Source organism: Pygocentrus nattereri, chromosome 1 (genome assembly GCF_015220715.1).
Source record: "Pygocentrus nattereri isolate fPygNat1 chromosome 1, fPygNat1.pri, whole genome shotgun sequence".
NCBI classification, from domain to species: domain Eukaryota; kingdom Metazoa; phylum Chordata; class Actinopteri; order Characiformes; family Serrasalmidae; genus Pygocentrus; species Pygocentrus nattereri.
Window position 1 is genome coordinate 40,380,258 of NC_051211.1, and position 12,395 is coordinate 40,392,652.

The 12,395-nt window shown below is 38.2% G+C and overlaps 2 protein-coding genes across 2 annotated transcripts in view; one reads left to right on the forward strand and one right to left on the reverse strand.

Annotated features, from left to right (window-relative positions):
• Nucleotides 1–1,005: 1,005 nt before the first annotated feature.
• On the reverse strand, nt 1,006–7,119 carry slc5a8 (solute carrier family 5 member 8). Its single transcript, XM_037541603.1, has 15 exons — nt 6,760–7,119; nt 5,986–6,051; nt 5,820–5,871; nt 5,169–5,236; nt 3,996–4,150; nt 3,774–3,914; nt 3,550–3,679; nt 3,304–3,392; nt 3,082–3,191; nt 2,929–2,996; nt 2,713–2,799; nt 2,145–2,359; nt 1,948–2,051; nt 1,763–1,857; nt 1,006–1,696 (listed from the first exon to the last, which is right to left on the reverse strand). Exons 1-15 carry the CDS (start codon nt 7,117–7,119, stop codon nt 1,565–1,567), a joined length of 1,872 nt encoding a protein of 623 aa, XP_037397500.1. The 3' UTR covers nt 1,006–1,564.
• Nucleotides 7,120–8,342: 1,223 nt separating this feature from the next.
• The window catches only part of utp20 (UTP20 small subunit processome component), a 35,908-nt gene continuing 31,855 nt past the window's right edge, over nt 8,343–12,395 (forward strand). Inside the window, exons 1-7 of the mRNA XM_017693997.2 lie at nt 8,343–8,510; nt 8,777–8,857; nt 9,568–9,634; nt 9,753–9,885; nt 11,013–11,201; nt 11,388–11,469; nt 11,559–11,696. Coding sequence (XP_017549486.1) covers nt 8,460–8,510; nt 8,777–8,857; nt 9,568–9,634; nt 9,753–9,885; nt 11,013–11,201; nt 11,388–11,469; nt 11,559–11,696 — 741 coding nt within the window. The 5' untranslated portion in view covers nt 8,343–8,459. The remainder of the gene's footprint in view (nt 8,511–8,776; nt 8,858–9,567; nt 9,635–9,752; nt 9,886–11,012; nt 11,202–11,387; nt 11,470–11,558; nt 11,697–12,395) is intronic.

The following is a 12,395-nucleotide window of genomic DNA, read 5'->3' on the forward strand; positions in this document are numbered from 1 at the left end:
TTGCATTTCCATAGAGACTCTACAAGCTGTATATGCGCAGTTGAACAGCTGTGCCAGCAGTGCGTGCTGAATTCCAGTAGTATTTAAACTTCAACTAGCTGAATTCATTCATTACTGCGGTTGACTGGATTCTTTTGAGCTTACAGTGTGCCTTATCTTGTTTTTAGCAATGACAATTATATTTAATTAAATTAAGAATATACTGAACACAGAAAAATAGCCCAGAGATATCAAGTTCATGCACTGAAGAGCTTGGAATTCACAGTAGGGCCTCTGTAATGTTTTGCCATTCATATTTTGGCATTTGACAGAGATTTGTGGTAAATGGGTCTCACTTAAAGTCTTAATACTCTCCCATGGGTTTGGTCAGCTACCCACGCATACAGTAAGAGCACAAAATGGACAATGGTCACCACTAGATCAGCCACCAGATAAACCTATAAAATCATAAAGCAGTTTAAACTGCAACAGGTGCCCTGAACCAAATTACATACTACACCATACCATGGTGTTTTTATTCATTCAGAAATATTGCAGTCTATATTATTGTAGTCTGTTCACGAGCACATCTAGTAAACTACAGATCTTTCAGAATGAACCCACCGAAAAAACAATATCAGCACATATCTAAGCAAGACTTCATAGGTGTTCTCTCTCTCTCTCTCTCTCTCTCTGTCTATATATATATATATATATATATATATATATATATATATATATACATATATACATATATATATATTACTATATCATAATATATTACTACTGTATGTTCAAAAGATCTAAGGAATCTAAGGAATTTAGAGGAAACTACACCTCTTGAATGAAAAAAAGACTTGTTTTTCATTCAATATACCCAGGTCCTGCCCACGAATCACAAATTGTCAGGCAGTACAAAGACACAATGTAGAGACAGTCATTAACACAAAACTTATATGGTTATTTATTTAATTAAACAAAAAAATATTAATATTTCTTATCCATTCAATTAAATTGCCTGTTCAGACTAAGAATATGAATGAATTAAATTGTTTAAATGTTTGCCATGTCAGATTTGATCAAACACCAAATGGCAGCATTCTCAAACACTCTCAAACACATCTGAACCGACTTTACCACACAGGAGAACTAGAGCTGTAGCTCTTTAGTTGTTTATTGCTTTAAAGGGGCAGTAAACCCATTTGTTTGGTAGGGACTTTGGCTCTTGGCTCAGAGCATCAATAAGAGTCGGCTCTTAATTAAGTAGCATTGTCAGTTTTTAGCCAGGAAAATGTCATTTGTCATTTAATGTCATTTAAATGTCATCTGTCATTTAACATTCAGTAAAACTTTAGTCCACCTTCTAATTACCAAACGTTACATTATGTTTGTTATTGAAAAAAAATGTAAAAAGTCAGATGTTGTTTCACTGGATGAAAGAGGCAGCACATCCATAATCAGTCATCAACAAAGGCAGATAAAAGTCAAAAATCAGAAGAACTAATGAAGCTTACTTGGAAACACACTTGGGAACGGCAGATTTAAGTCAGTGTGATAGACTGAATGAAAGAAACATGAGCTTGGTTCACTTCAGTACCCTGGAGAATTCTATGTGATGAATTTTTGTGATATCGAGTTCAACATCACAAAATGCCAAGTTGGTTTCACCAGATTTCTTCTCTTTCTCTCCAACCAGGTCAAGTTTATCTGCGCTGGCCTGAAAGCAAAGGCATATTATGCACAATTTTTAAAAAGAAAATTATTTTAGAACATTCAAAAACACACGTACCCTTTGCTTTAGTATCTTGTAAATCTTGTAGAAGGTTAAATCCTCCTTTATTACTGTCAGGCCTGGTTCCAGTTTTAGCCGTCTACCTCCTAGAAAGAAAATAACATGTTAGCCTATTTTCTAAATACTAAAAGAAAAACTTGCTCTGTCTGGTTATGCAAAAAAAAAATCATTTTTACCTGAGAGCAAACTTACAATCAGCCCCACAACTATGGCAACTATAGTCCCCATAGGACAGAAATACAAGTAAGAGAGGGAGTACCAATTATCAGCCAGGAATGGCCTGTAAAAGCAAAATATATTGTAGCTGTCAGTGTCATCAGAAAAGATTCTGTCAGAAGGCAGAGTTATAGCAAATCTTTAGTTAAGGAACCACCTGTCCAGGGCTTGTTCCTGCTGGTCAGAGTTGATGTGGTCCATCTGTTTAGAGTAAGTTAAGTTCAGTAAGGCATTCTCAGCCATGCTGAAGTTGCAGTCATGTGTTTCCAGAGCAAGTGGTCTTGTACTTTCAGGGGGAGGGTGATAGATCTGGGATCCAATACACACCCAGAGTGATGTAACTAGCCCAATGACCAGCCCAACCAATCCTCCCTGCAATTTAATAGAAAATAAATAATGAAACCTGGCCAGTCTTCCTGTGTCTTCTCATGGTCTAGAACCTCTCTCTCAATTCCCTGGCTCTATGTAGCAGCAAAGATCAAACACAAAACCATTGTTTGTGTTTTTCGAGCCTCAAAATGCAAAATTCAGAAATGTACCCCAGCACAGCAACTCAGATCATTGGTGGCCTCCAGGCGTCGAATTTGCTAGAAAGTTCTTGTTTGCTAAATGTACCTAAATAATTATCAGTTTATTTTATTGCATTAGCCCCTATTGTGCACTTCTGTTTCAGATTTGCTCTGGATAAAAACATCTATCATATGAGTAAGACAATATTTACTGACCTTAGAATTAGCACAGGGGAACAGGATGCCTAAAGTGAAGAGGCCAAGAAGAGGCCCACCAATGGTGCCAACAATACTAATAGCTGCCTGTAAAGAAAGGCACACTGTCATAAATAGGAGTTTTTCACTATCTGTTTTAATACATTGAGTGGGCAGAGATCAGAAAAGACTCCAAATCCAAACTAGATTATAGTGTTTGATCTGCAAGTGACCAACCTGTAGCAACCCTCCCATCAGTGATGCAAGGCCAGCCATCCCAATACACACTGCTCCATAGAAAACGCCTGGGATTACATATATGACGTTACAAAAAGGTGTTGTCCAACACAAGCCTTATGACACTTTCTTTCCTATTTTGTTCAAACTCACTCAGTCCCTTTGATGCCCAGGAGAGCTGTTGCTCTGACAAGCTGAAGTATGGCCTTATCAGGTCTGCAACCGTCACTGCTGCTAATGCATTCACACTGGAGGACACTGTGCTGTAGCATTCATTGCAAGAACACGCACACAAATAATAGCAAATGCTTATCAATAGTATTGTTGGCATTTTTAAAAGTTTTGGTCTGATTGAGTAGACGGGAAAGAGCTGACCTCAAAGTGCCACTGTAGGCTGCAGCCACAAACAAGCCAGGAACACCTGGATAATCCCTCAAGATATCCAGCACCAGGTATGGCATCAGCTTCAAACCAAAAATGAACAGTTAATGGAAAAGTAAGGTGATGTGTGCTGTATCCAGTAAAGACAGTTACGAGACCGTCAATCATAATCCATCATATCATCTTGACCTTGCTTGACAATAATTGTGGAACTTTGTGAAACTTTTGCAAACATCTTACCTGGTCTTGGGAAGACACCTTCTTAGCCATCCATGGATCACAATTCTTATAAACCGAGTACAAACACAGTCCACAAAACACTGAACACAGATTAATAGCCCATAGAGACAGCAAGTTCACATACAGAGACCTAGAAGGAAATATAGACATTGTTCAATCACGGTGTATCTGTTTTGTTCCAATGGCAGTTGCAGACTGTTGCAAAACGAATGTGCAGTGCTCACATTTTGGCATGGAGCAAGGACCTGCAGGACACATATCTTTGCACTTGAGCTTGGTTAATACCATAAGCACTGGTCCAGATGAATGTACCTCCAATTAGGATGGTCCAGAATGTGTGCCTCCTCAGCGGGTTAGGATCAAAGCTGAGAAGGAGAAGTAAAAGCGGTTAAGACCCCATCAGAGGGTATGGTGTTCATATAGCTGTCTGTTATATCTTAACTTACTCCCATAGGTTGATTCGGCCACCTTGGGTGGAGTCGCTGATTATAACAGAGACCCCGCCCTGCACCAGCACACACTGGATGATGACAGCTAGGAACCCAGTCAGCATGATGAGCACCTGGAACACGTCGGTCCACACCACTGCCTTCAGACCACCCTACCAGAGCACGGAAGCAGATACATTATGGAAGACTCGTTTTTTTGTTGAAAAAAAGTCAAATTTACACCATTTTTCTCTTGTTGATTTGCCAAGACATGTTTGACATCGAAGAAGCAAACTGATCTAATCAAGGTTTCATCAATCAAGGGCTATTAGATGTTTTATGGATCATTTCTGCTGCATATGCTGTTATTATTTTTTTTTCATGTCAAAACAAAATAAGCTCAACACAATTGTCTCTTTTACTCTCTCTGACTCCACAGCCAAGAACCAACATGGTAAACGTCCCTCCCTGCCCAGCTCCCCACTGTTCACCAATCACCAGGGTGCCAAGCACCCTCAACATGAACTCCCCCAGGACAGGATGACTGCCACGCAACATTTCCTAACAGGAATGGTTTGGCAAAAAATCTCATTTGCACAATTTTCTACTTCAGATTCAGATTCTATGATTTCATGATAGAAATGTATCTTTCACAACATTGCATTACATACAATATCTTACATACACAACATTCCTAAGTACAACTGAGCACAATAAGATGGTTTAACTTCCTTTAAAAGTGCTCTGGCCATTTAAGAGGTTAAAATAAAAATCAACGATGCCCCTCAAATCACGATAAAATTTACACTCACAGTGCATGCTTTTGTCAATGTAAATTGACATTGAATGGTGGTTGTGGGAAAAATGCAGCACTATTTACTAATTAAGACTATTTGTAGCTACTGGGATAAATTACTTTCTAAACACATTTGTTTTAGCTAATGGAACTTTATAGCAACGGCCTGATGGGAGAAACCGAAACGAATAGTAAAGGATGTATTACACTAACCCTAAATGTTTGTCCTTATCTTAAATGGTGCCGATCAGCCAAAACATATTTGGTGTCCAAGTTTTGCTTCTTTAGTTCTGTGCTGGAGCTATGAGGCTCACATGCCTTGACAGATCAACTACATCTGGGGTTAAGTGGCTCTTGTAAAGAAAAGTCACTTCCTCTGCTTTAAGTGAACTTACCAAGGTGCAGTAGAAGGTACAGACCACTCCAGTTGAGATCACGGCACCCCAGAGGTCTATGCCAGTGACTGAGGCATGAACAAACAAGAGACAAGTTCACTTGACCTGAGTTCACCGTTTCGAGTGCACTCAGTGTGCCATGTCCACTACACCTGAGTGCCAAGCACTGATTCTCTCCGGCATTTCTATTTGAAATTGCATAAGATGAAATTTGATGCCTTAAAAAGGAAGATGTTGACTTTATTTATGTAAACAAGTATTATGTATTTGAATTCTTTGCAAATAATGATTTAGCATAGGTTCTTATGAGTGTAGAGTTGCTGTGGTTGGGCTGGTTTGAGCTGGTGAACAAAGGCTATGGTCAGTTGAAGGACACTAGAACCTGCAACATTCCAGGACTGAAAGAATCTCAAGATTCCCTACCAGGTTTTGAAACAGTTCAGATATTTGTATTGAATACATGTGGGCCTAGTATATTTGCCAAGGGTGCATCAATGTAACTGATACATAAAAACAAACAGAGAAATGTGTATTTATTTAGTAATTTTAGCATGAGATAAAATATGAATACAAAAAATAGCTATATGAATGTTTTCTGGATGGCGGTAAGGGAGGTAATTTTGTGTATGATGTTAAACCCTGATGTCTCACCTTGGTTTAAAGCCAAAGCTGGGGCATAGATGACCAGTCCAGTGTACAGCAACTGAGAAATGAGGAAAAATCAATAATACTTACTCGATTAAGCCAAAGGTCAGTTCTCAGTTAGATATAAACATGAGAATTACTGCCTATGAGTATCACCACTGAGAGTGCTTACTGTTTGAATGATAAACAACATTGTCCCAAACAGCCGAGTTGCTTTGTTGAACCGCATCTCCAAGTACTGCAAATAAACAGTATCAAATACGTAACATTGCAAACATATGACCTTTTAGCTCAATATACATTATATTTCGTTTATATTTTTTTAGCTCAAATCTAGACAATAAACACTAAAAAATGTGTAGAATTCACTGTATTTGAATATTTATCATTCCAAATATTATTATTATTATTATTAAATATATTCCAGCTATTACATTAATGTTTTAGAAATGATGCACACATTTGAATTAAGCAAATTAAATGCCTCACTTTTTTCAGAATAATGATTATGGTCAGTAAATTTGTGATGTATGTCACATCACGTGGTATCAGATTGAGGTAAGATATAGTCATTAGTTAATTCTAGTCCTTGCTACTGTGAGTCACTATACATCACTAAAAGCATTCATACATATTTACTGTGTCTGAAGACATTATACATATGTAAGCCAGACTGTGAGCCACACTGGAAAAGTAATGCATTGAATGTACTTGATCAGAATGTATGGCTATGTCAACATTAATAAAGTGTATCAGCACAGCTCAGTCTTTCCGTTTAGACATTATTAACCGGAGCAATTGATTTTAGGCAAAGGTAGTAGTCATGAATTACTTACCCAAGAATGTTTATTGGTATAGTGCAGGGTACTTACCCAGCAAGGCAGAGGTTTTACCCAGTAAACTATACCAGTACTTTGAATCAAGCAAATTTGGTAGATCATCTCACCTCATAAGTGCTGGTTATTCCCAGTCTGTAGAAGATCGGCAGAAAAAGCTCAGAGCTGATCCCCACCATTAGGATGAATGAAAGGCAGGTGAGGATGAAACTTGCCCCATAGCAGTAGACCTCCACTGGGGTGCCCAGTACTGTGATGGCTGACATGAAGCTGGCAGTCAGGCTCAGAGCCACCGGCACCGCCGTCATGCTCCGGCCGCCCACCAGAAAATCCCTGGAGTTGCGCTGACCCCTCTGAGCGAAGGCGTAATACACGCCAATAGCTGCTGAGATGACCAGCATCAGAGTGAAAACCACATAATCCCATGCAGTGAAGGACGCCACATTTGCTGGGTTCTCCAGGTTCTCCATTGTGATCTGTTCCTCTTTAAAATTGTTTAAAGGATTTTGAAAGTTATTTCACACAAGGTTTTTTTGAGCTAGAATCTTTCTGTATGAAGCTCTGATAATAATGTTCAGTTCAAAGAGTGACCATGTAAGAGGAGCCAGTGAAGACTTCTGAGGACCTCTTTGTCTTACTGAGAGTCAAAAAAAATGCCTCTGACAGGTAACACACCTCTTCACCAGCCCGAGAGCTCAAATTGTTTTCTGGACTATGGGGTAAAGAGCTCACCATCAGACCTCCCTTTACTCAACTCAGTGCTTGGCATTCCATGCATAACTCATGCTTTTGCACAGCACCAATTGCCAGGGTTTCCACTTAGTGTGTCACTTAGATCAGGGGTGCCTAAACTTTATTTCTTTGGGGACAAAATGCAATGTTTGTGGTGGGCCAAAGGCCAAAAATACTAAAAAGACGGGTATGTTTTTTGTTACTAAAATATAAAAATAAATGCTGAAATATAATTTTGGCACAAAATGAAAAAGCTTTCACACAGTACATGGTATAAAATATCCTCATGGGACAAACATAGAACAAGTTTTCATTCTTATGGTTATTGATAATTTCATTATTGTTTCTCTGATTGGGGGCTGAGTGCTTCATTTAATTCATTTGTATAAAAAATATAAAGTCTTGCTTATTTAACTCTCAATGTAATGTTCAAAAGAGACATGTGTAGAAAAAACGATCATGTGCAAGCTCTTATTAGCTACAGACTAGCTGGAGGAGCAACAATAATAGTTATATATACAGTACCATCTTAAACTAAATGAGGCTATTTATTTAAAATTGAAATGAAAAAATAAAAACAAAAAGAAAAACCTAAAATATAATATGCACCATGATTTGGCACAAACCACGTTTTATGTTTGATTTTTCCCACGTGTTAAGCCAAGCAAGTAAACAGTAATTATAGATAATTAATATATATATAGATCATTAATATATATATATATATATATATATATATATATATATATATATATATATATATATATATATATATATATATATATATATATATATATATATATATATATATATATAACATTTCCTTTTCACTTCGTTACTGAGTAAAACACGTGTACAGGGTAAAACCTTTACTTTGAAAAAAAATACAGGGCTGTAAAATCGTAATGAGACCTTTTATTTTGAAAAATGTCCAGAACCCCAACACCAATGCTTCGTTCATAATGGCGGCCTCCTGAGACGGCGTGCGTGTCAATAATCCCTCCACTGAACTTTTCAGTGCTGTGTTTGTAAAAGACTAAGTTTGTTAAACTCCTGGCATCACACAGAAGAGCAGAAAATGAAGTTAAAAGTCAAGCCTCTGTCTCATAAATCGGAAAACACTTACCGGGTAAGTTTACAGTGCAGCTAGCGAAGAGTTCAGAGCAGGCAGAACAAAGTGCTACACTAAACGATAAAACCTTCAGAGTTAAAAAAAAAAGAAACAGAATTAAAGATATTTTTTATTATTATTATTATTATCATCATACAGTCTGCGTACTGGTGATGTGCAGAATGTAGAGCGTTATATATGTGTATATTGTATATGTATTTTGCCAGTTTTGAATGAAGCTCTGTGTACACGCTTGTTTTAATCTTCTTTATTGTGTCTTACAGTTTCTTACATTTTCCGAGCGGCTCGCAAATGTAAACATAGATGTCATCCATCGCATTGATCGGACAGGAAGTTACTCTGAGGTGGGTTAAACCAGAATGATCAGCATGATTAACTTGAGTGGCTCAGCTGGGAGATTCGACCAAGAGTTGGCGAATATGGAACTTAAGCATCGCCTCTCTGTGAAGACCAAATCGAGCCGTTTAGAACACCGCGCGGTGATAGTGGTTGGGATAGTGTAGTGGTTAACACCTCTGCCTTCTACGCTGTAGACTAGGGTTCAATCCCCACCTGGGTAAGCACCCTACACTATACCAATAAGAGTCCTTGGGCAAGATTCCTAACACTGCCTTGGCCTACTTGTGTAAAATCATCAAATTGTAAGTTGCTCTGGATAAGAGCGTCAGCCAAATGCCATAAATGTAAATGTGATCCAGCCTTTGTGGCCCAGCGGCTCATCTATACCTAAGCTGCACTTATTTTATTGTACTGCACTCTGTATTGTAGTTTATTGTATTGTATCTTATTGTTATTGTATTGCATTGAATGGCACAGAGTTCTGCGTTCAACTCTGTTTCTTTTTCTCTTGGTGTCTGCAGTGACATATTTGTCTCTAGCAGTATCTGAGCTCAGGACTGTCTTTTTCTCTAAGATATTGGTAACTAGCAAAGATACTTTCTCTAGGTTGACAAAGCACTTCTTGTAAGTCGCTCTGGATAAGAGCGTCTGCTAAATGCTGTAAATGTAAATGTACCTAATGCTTCTTATTTTGACGTGCGGGTTCTCTTATTAGGAGGTAGACACCTACTTTTATGAAGGCTTGACGAAATGGAGGGACCTAAATCTGACAGAACACTTCAGTAAGTAACTTTTTTTTGGCCAGTGGTCTTTCATTATCACTGGAACTCATTAAAAATGTTTTATGCTTCCATTATCACTGCCAGTGCACACAGATTAATGCATCTGTTGGCTCCACAGCAACCTGTCTGAGGGAGGTGATGCACAAGAGTCAGTCCTTCAACATGCTGGTGTTTCACCAGAAGGCTGTCGTGGAGAGTTTAAAGACTCATCTGTCAGTGAAGAACAGCTTAGCTTACCAACCTCTTCTGGAGTGAGTTTCTCTTTTTTTCATAGAGAAATAGGGATGACCTTATCAGAGGTTAACATTTTGCTTCATGTTTCAAAAATATATATAATTTAAAATGTATTTATTTATTTATTTTTATTTGTACCGTATTTGAAAATGCCTGCTGGCCTGTACAGTCTGTGGGTTGTCAATTCATGACTAATGGATTAATAAATATGATCTTAATAAACACAAATATTGAGAGCAGACTTTACATTCTTTAAAAAGTTTCCTCACTTTTTAAGATAAAAATAGTTTGATGTGTTATGTAAGCATTGTTTCAATGTGTATCATTCACTTCACTGTCCAGAGGGGGCAGTCATGGGCTGGAGGTTAGGGAACCAGCCTCGTGACCGGAAGGTCGCCGGTTCGATCCCCAGAACCGACAGCACAGGACTGAGGCGTCCTTGAGCAAGACACGTAACCCCCCCAATTGCTCCCCGGGTGCTGTGGATTGGGGTACTTACTGCACCCTAGTGTGTGTGTGCTCACTAGAGTGTATGTGGTGTTTCACTTCACGGATGGGTTAAATGTGGAGGTGAAATTTCCCCGTTGTGGGACTAATAAGGGTCCCTTAATCTTAATCATATCTGGAAACTAAGCTGCAAGACCAGTATGTTTAGATTTTACTGTTGTGATGTCACAAAAACCAATGAATTTACATACATCTGCCTTTAACTGCACCCATTCACACTGAAGTTAAAAGGAGTGTTTCAAACCAGACTGCTTTTTTTAAAATGACAGGACACAGGACAGCCAATCAGGACCGAGCTTCTTTACATATATCAGTCGTAAAGGCAAAGCAACAAAAACAGCCTGTTTGGTTCTAAAGGATAAAGAGATGTTGGAAAATGTTTATATAAAAATGAATTACTGATATTATTACTACTATTTTCAGTAAAACCACAAAAGTGTAGTAACTGTAAAATATAAAATCTAAGAAAAATGGATGTGGGCGCTTTAAAGTTTAATGTCTCTTAGAAAGTTGGCATTTTGGAGATTTTTTTCAACTGAGTTTTGTCAACACAGTGCTAAAGATATCAAAGCAAACAGTGAAAAATATGTTAATTGTTGTTAGAGCATTAACACATTGCCTCTTATTCCATCCATAGTCTTGTGGTCCAACTTGCACGAGACCTCCAGATGGACTTTTATCCCCACTTTCCTGACTTCTTTGTGATCATCACCTCATTGCTGGAGACACAAGATACAGAAGTGCTGGAGTGGTCCTTTACCTGCCTTTCCTACCTATATAAATACCTTTGGAGGCTGATGGTCAAAGATATAGACCGAGTATATAGGTAAGAAGCAGATGAGATGGAAACTGACGCCAGCATGTGAAAAGCCACTGTAGAATGAAATTGTAATAGATTTTTTACATTTCTGTGCTTTAACAAGTCAGCATGTCATTTTGACTGGGGAAGCTCATGTTTCAGATGCTGTTCCTTCTGTCAGTGTAACATTTCTTGTTTCATTCCTTTCTTTAGTCTTTACAGTAAACTCCTGACACACAAGAAAGAGCACATCTGCAAATTTGCAGCTGAGAGTTTCTCCTTTTTGATGAGAAAGGTGAGATTCAAATAGCTGGCCCTTTGTAGCATCTTCAGCAGTGCTTATGAAGTTGGTCAGTAAATTTGTGTCTCAATCTTGTTGCTCAGGTTCCAGATTTTCATGCTTTGTTCACAATGATGTTCATGGACCTGGAGAAGCACCCTCAGAAGACCCAGGGAGTAGGGCAGCTCATTTTTGAGATGTGTAAAGGAGTCCGTAACATGTTCCACTCCTGCGCCAACACTGTAAGCCCATGTTTTCTTACATCTTTTTGGACACAATGAACGTTCCTAGGCATAGTTTACTAACCATGGGTTAATAACTCTTTATATTGCACGGGTGCATATGCAAGCTTACATTTCAGTTCCTGGTCTTCATCAGAGCATTGTCAGGGCTTCTAGCCTTTTGGGGCAGCTTAGGGCAACTGTTTTTTTTCCTGAGGGTCACCATCTTGCTAGTTGATGTACTGTAAAATTAGAGGATAACTGATAACTATTTTTACAGTTATAAAAATTCTTATTTTCATTTTTTTTCTTTTTTTGGCAGTGACCCATCATATTTCAGGCTATTCGCTGTTCATTATAAAACCACCCTTTATGTGCATGTGCACATGGATTAATCACAGCCTCAATACCTAAACCTGGATACATCACAGCCTGAATATCGAAATCTAGATTAACAGAAAGTTATTAACTGCTGTTGTATCATGACTTGCATCTGTGTTTGTTAGGTTTTGTGAAGCAGAAACTCAGTCAGAAAGCCTGTCTATATTGAACTTGAACTTGATTTCTTAGTTCCCCAGATCTGCTACTTCTTGTTGTCCAACTGCAAGCCAAAACAAATGGCATAACATTATCAAAAAACAAAACATACCTTTTAAGCTTATACCTTTATCTTTAAGCATTTTCTCCTCATCCTTTCTCTCTTCTGTTTTTCAGCAGATG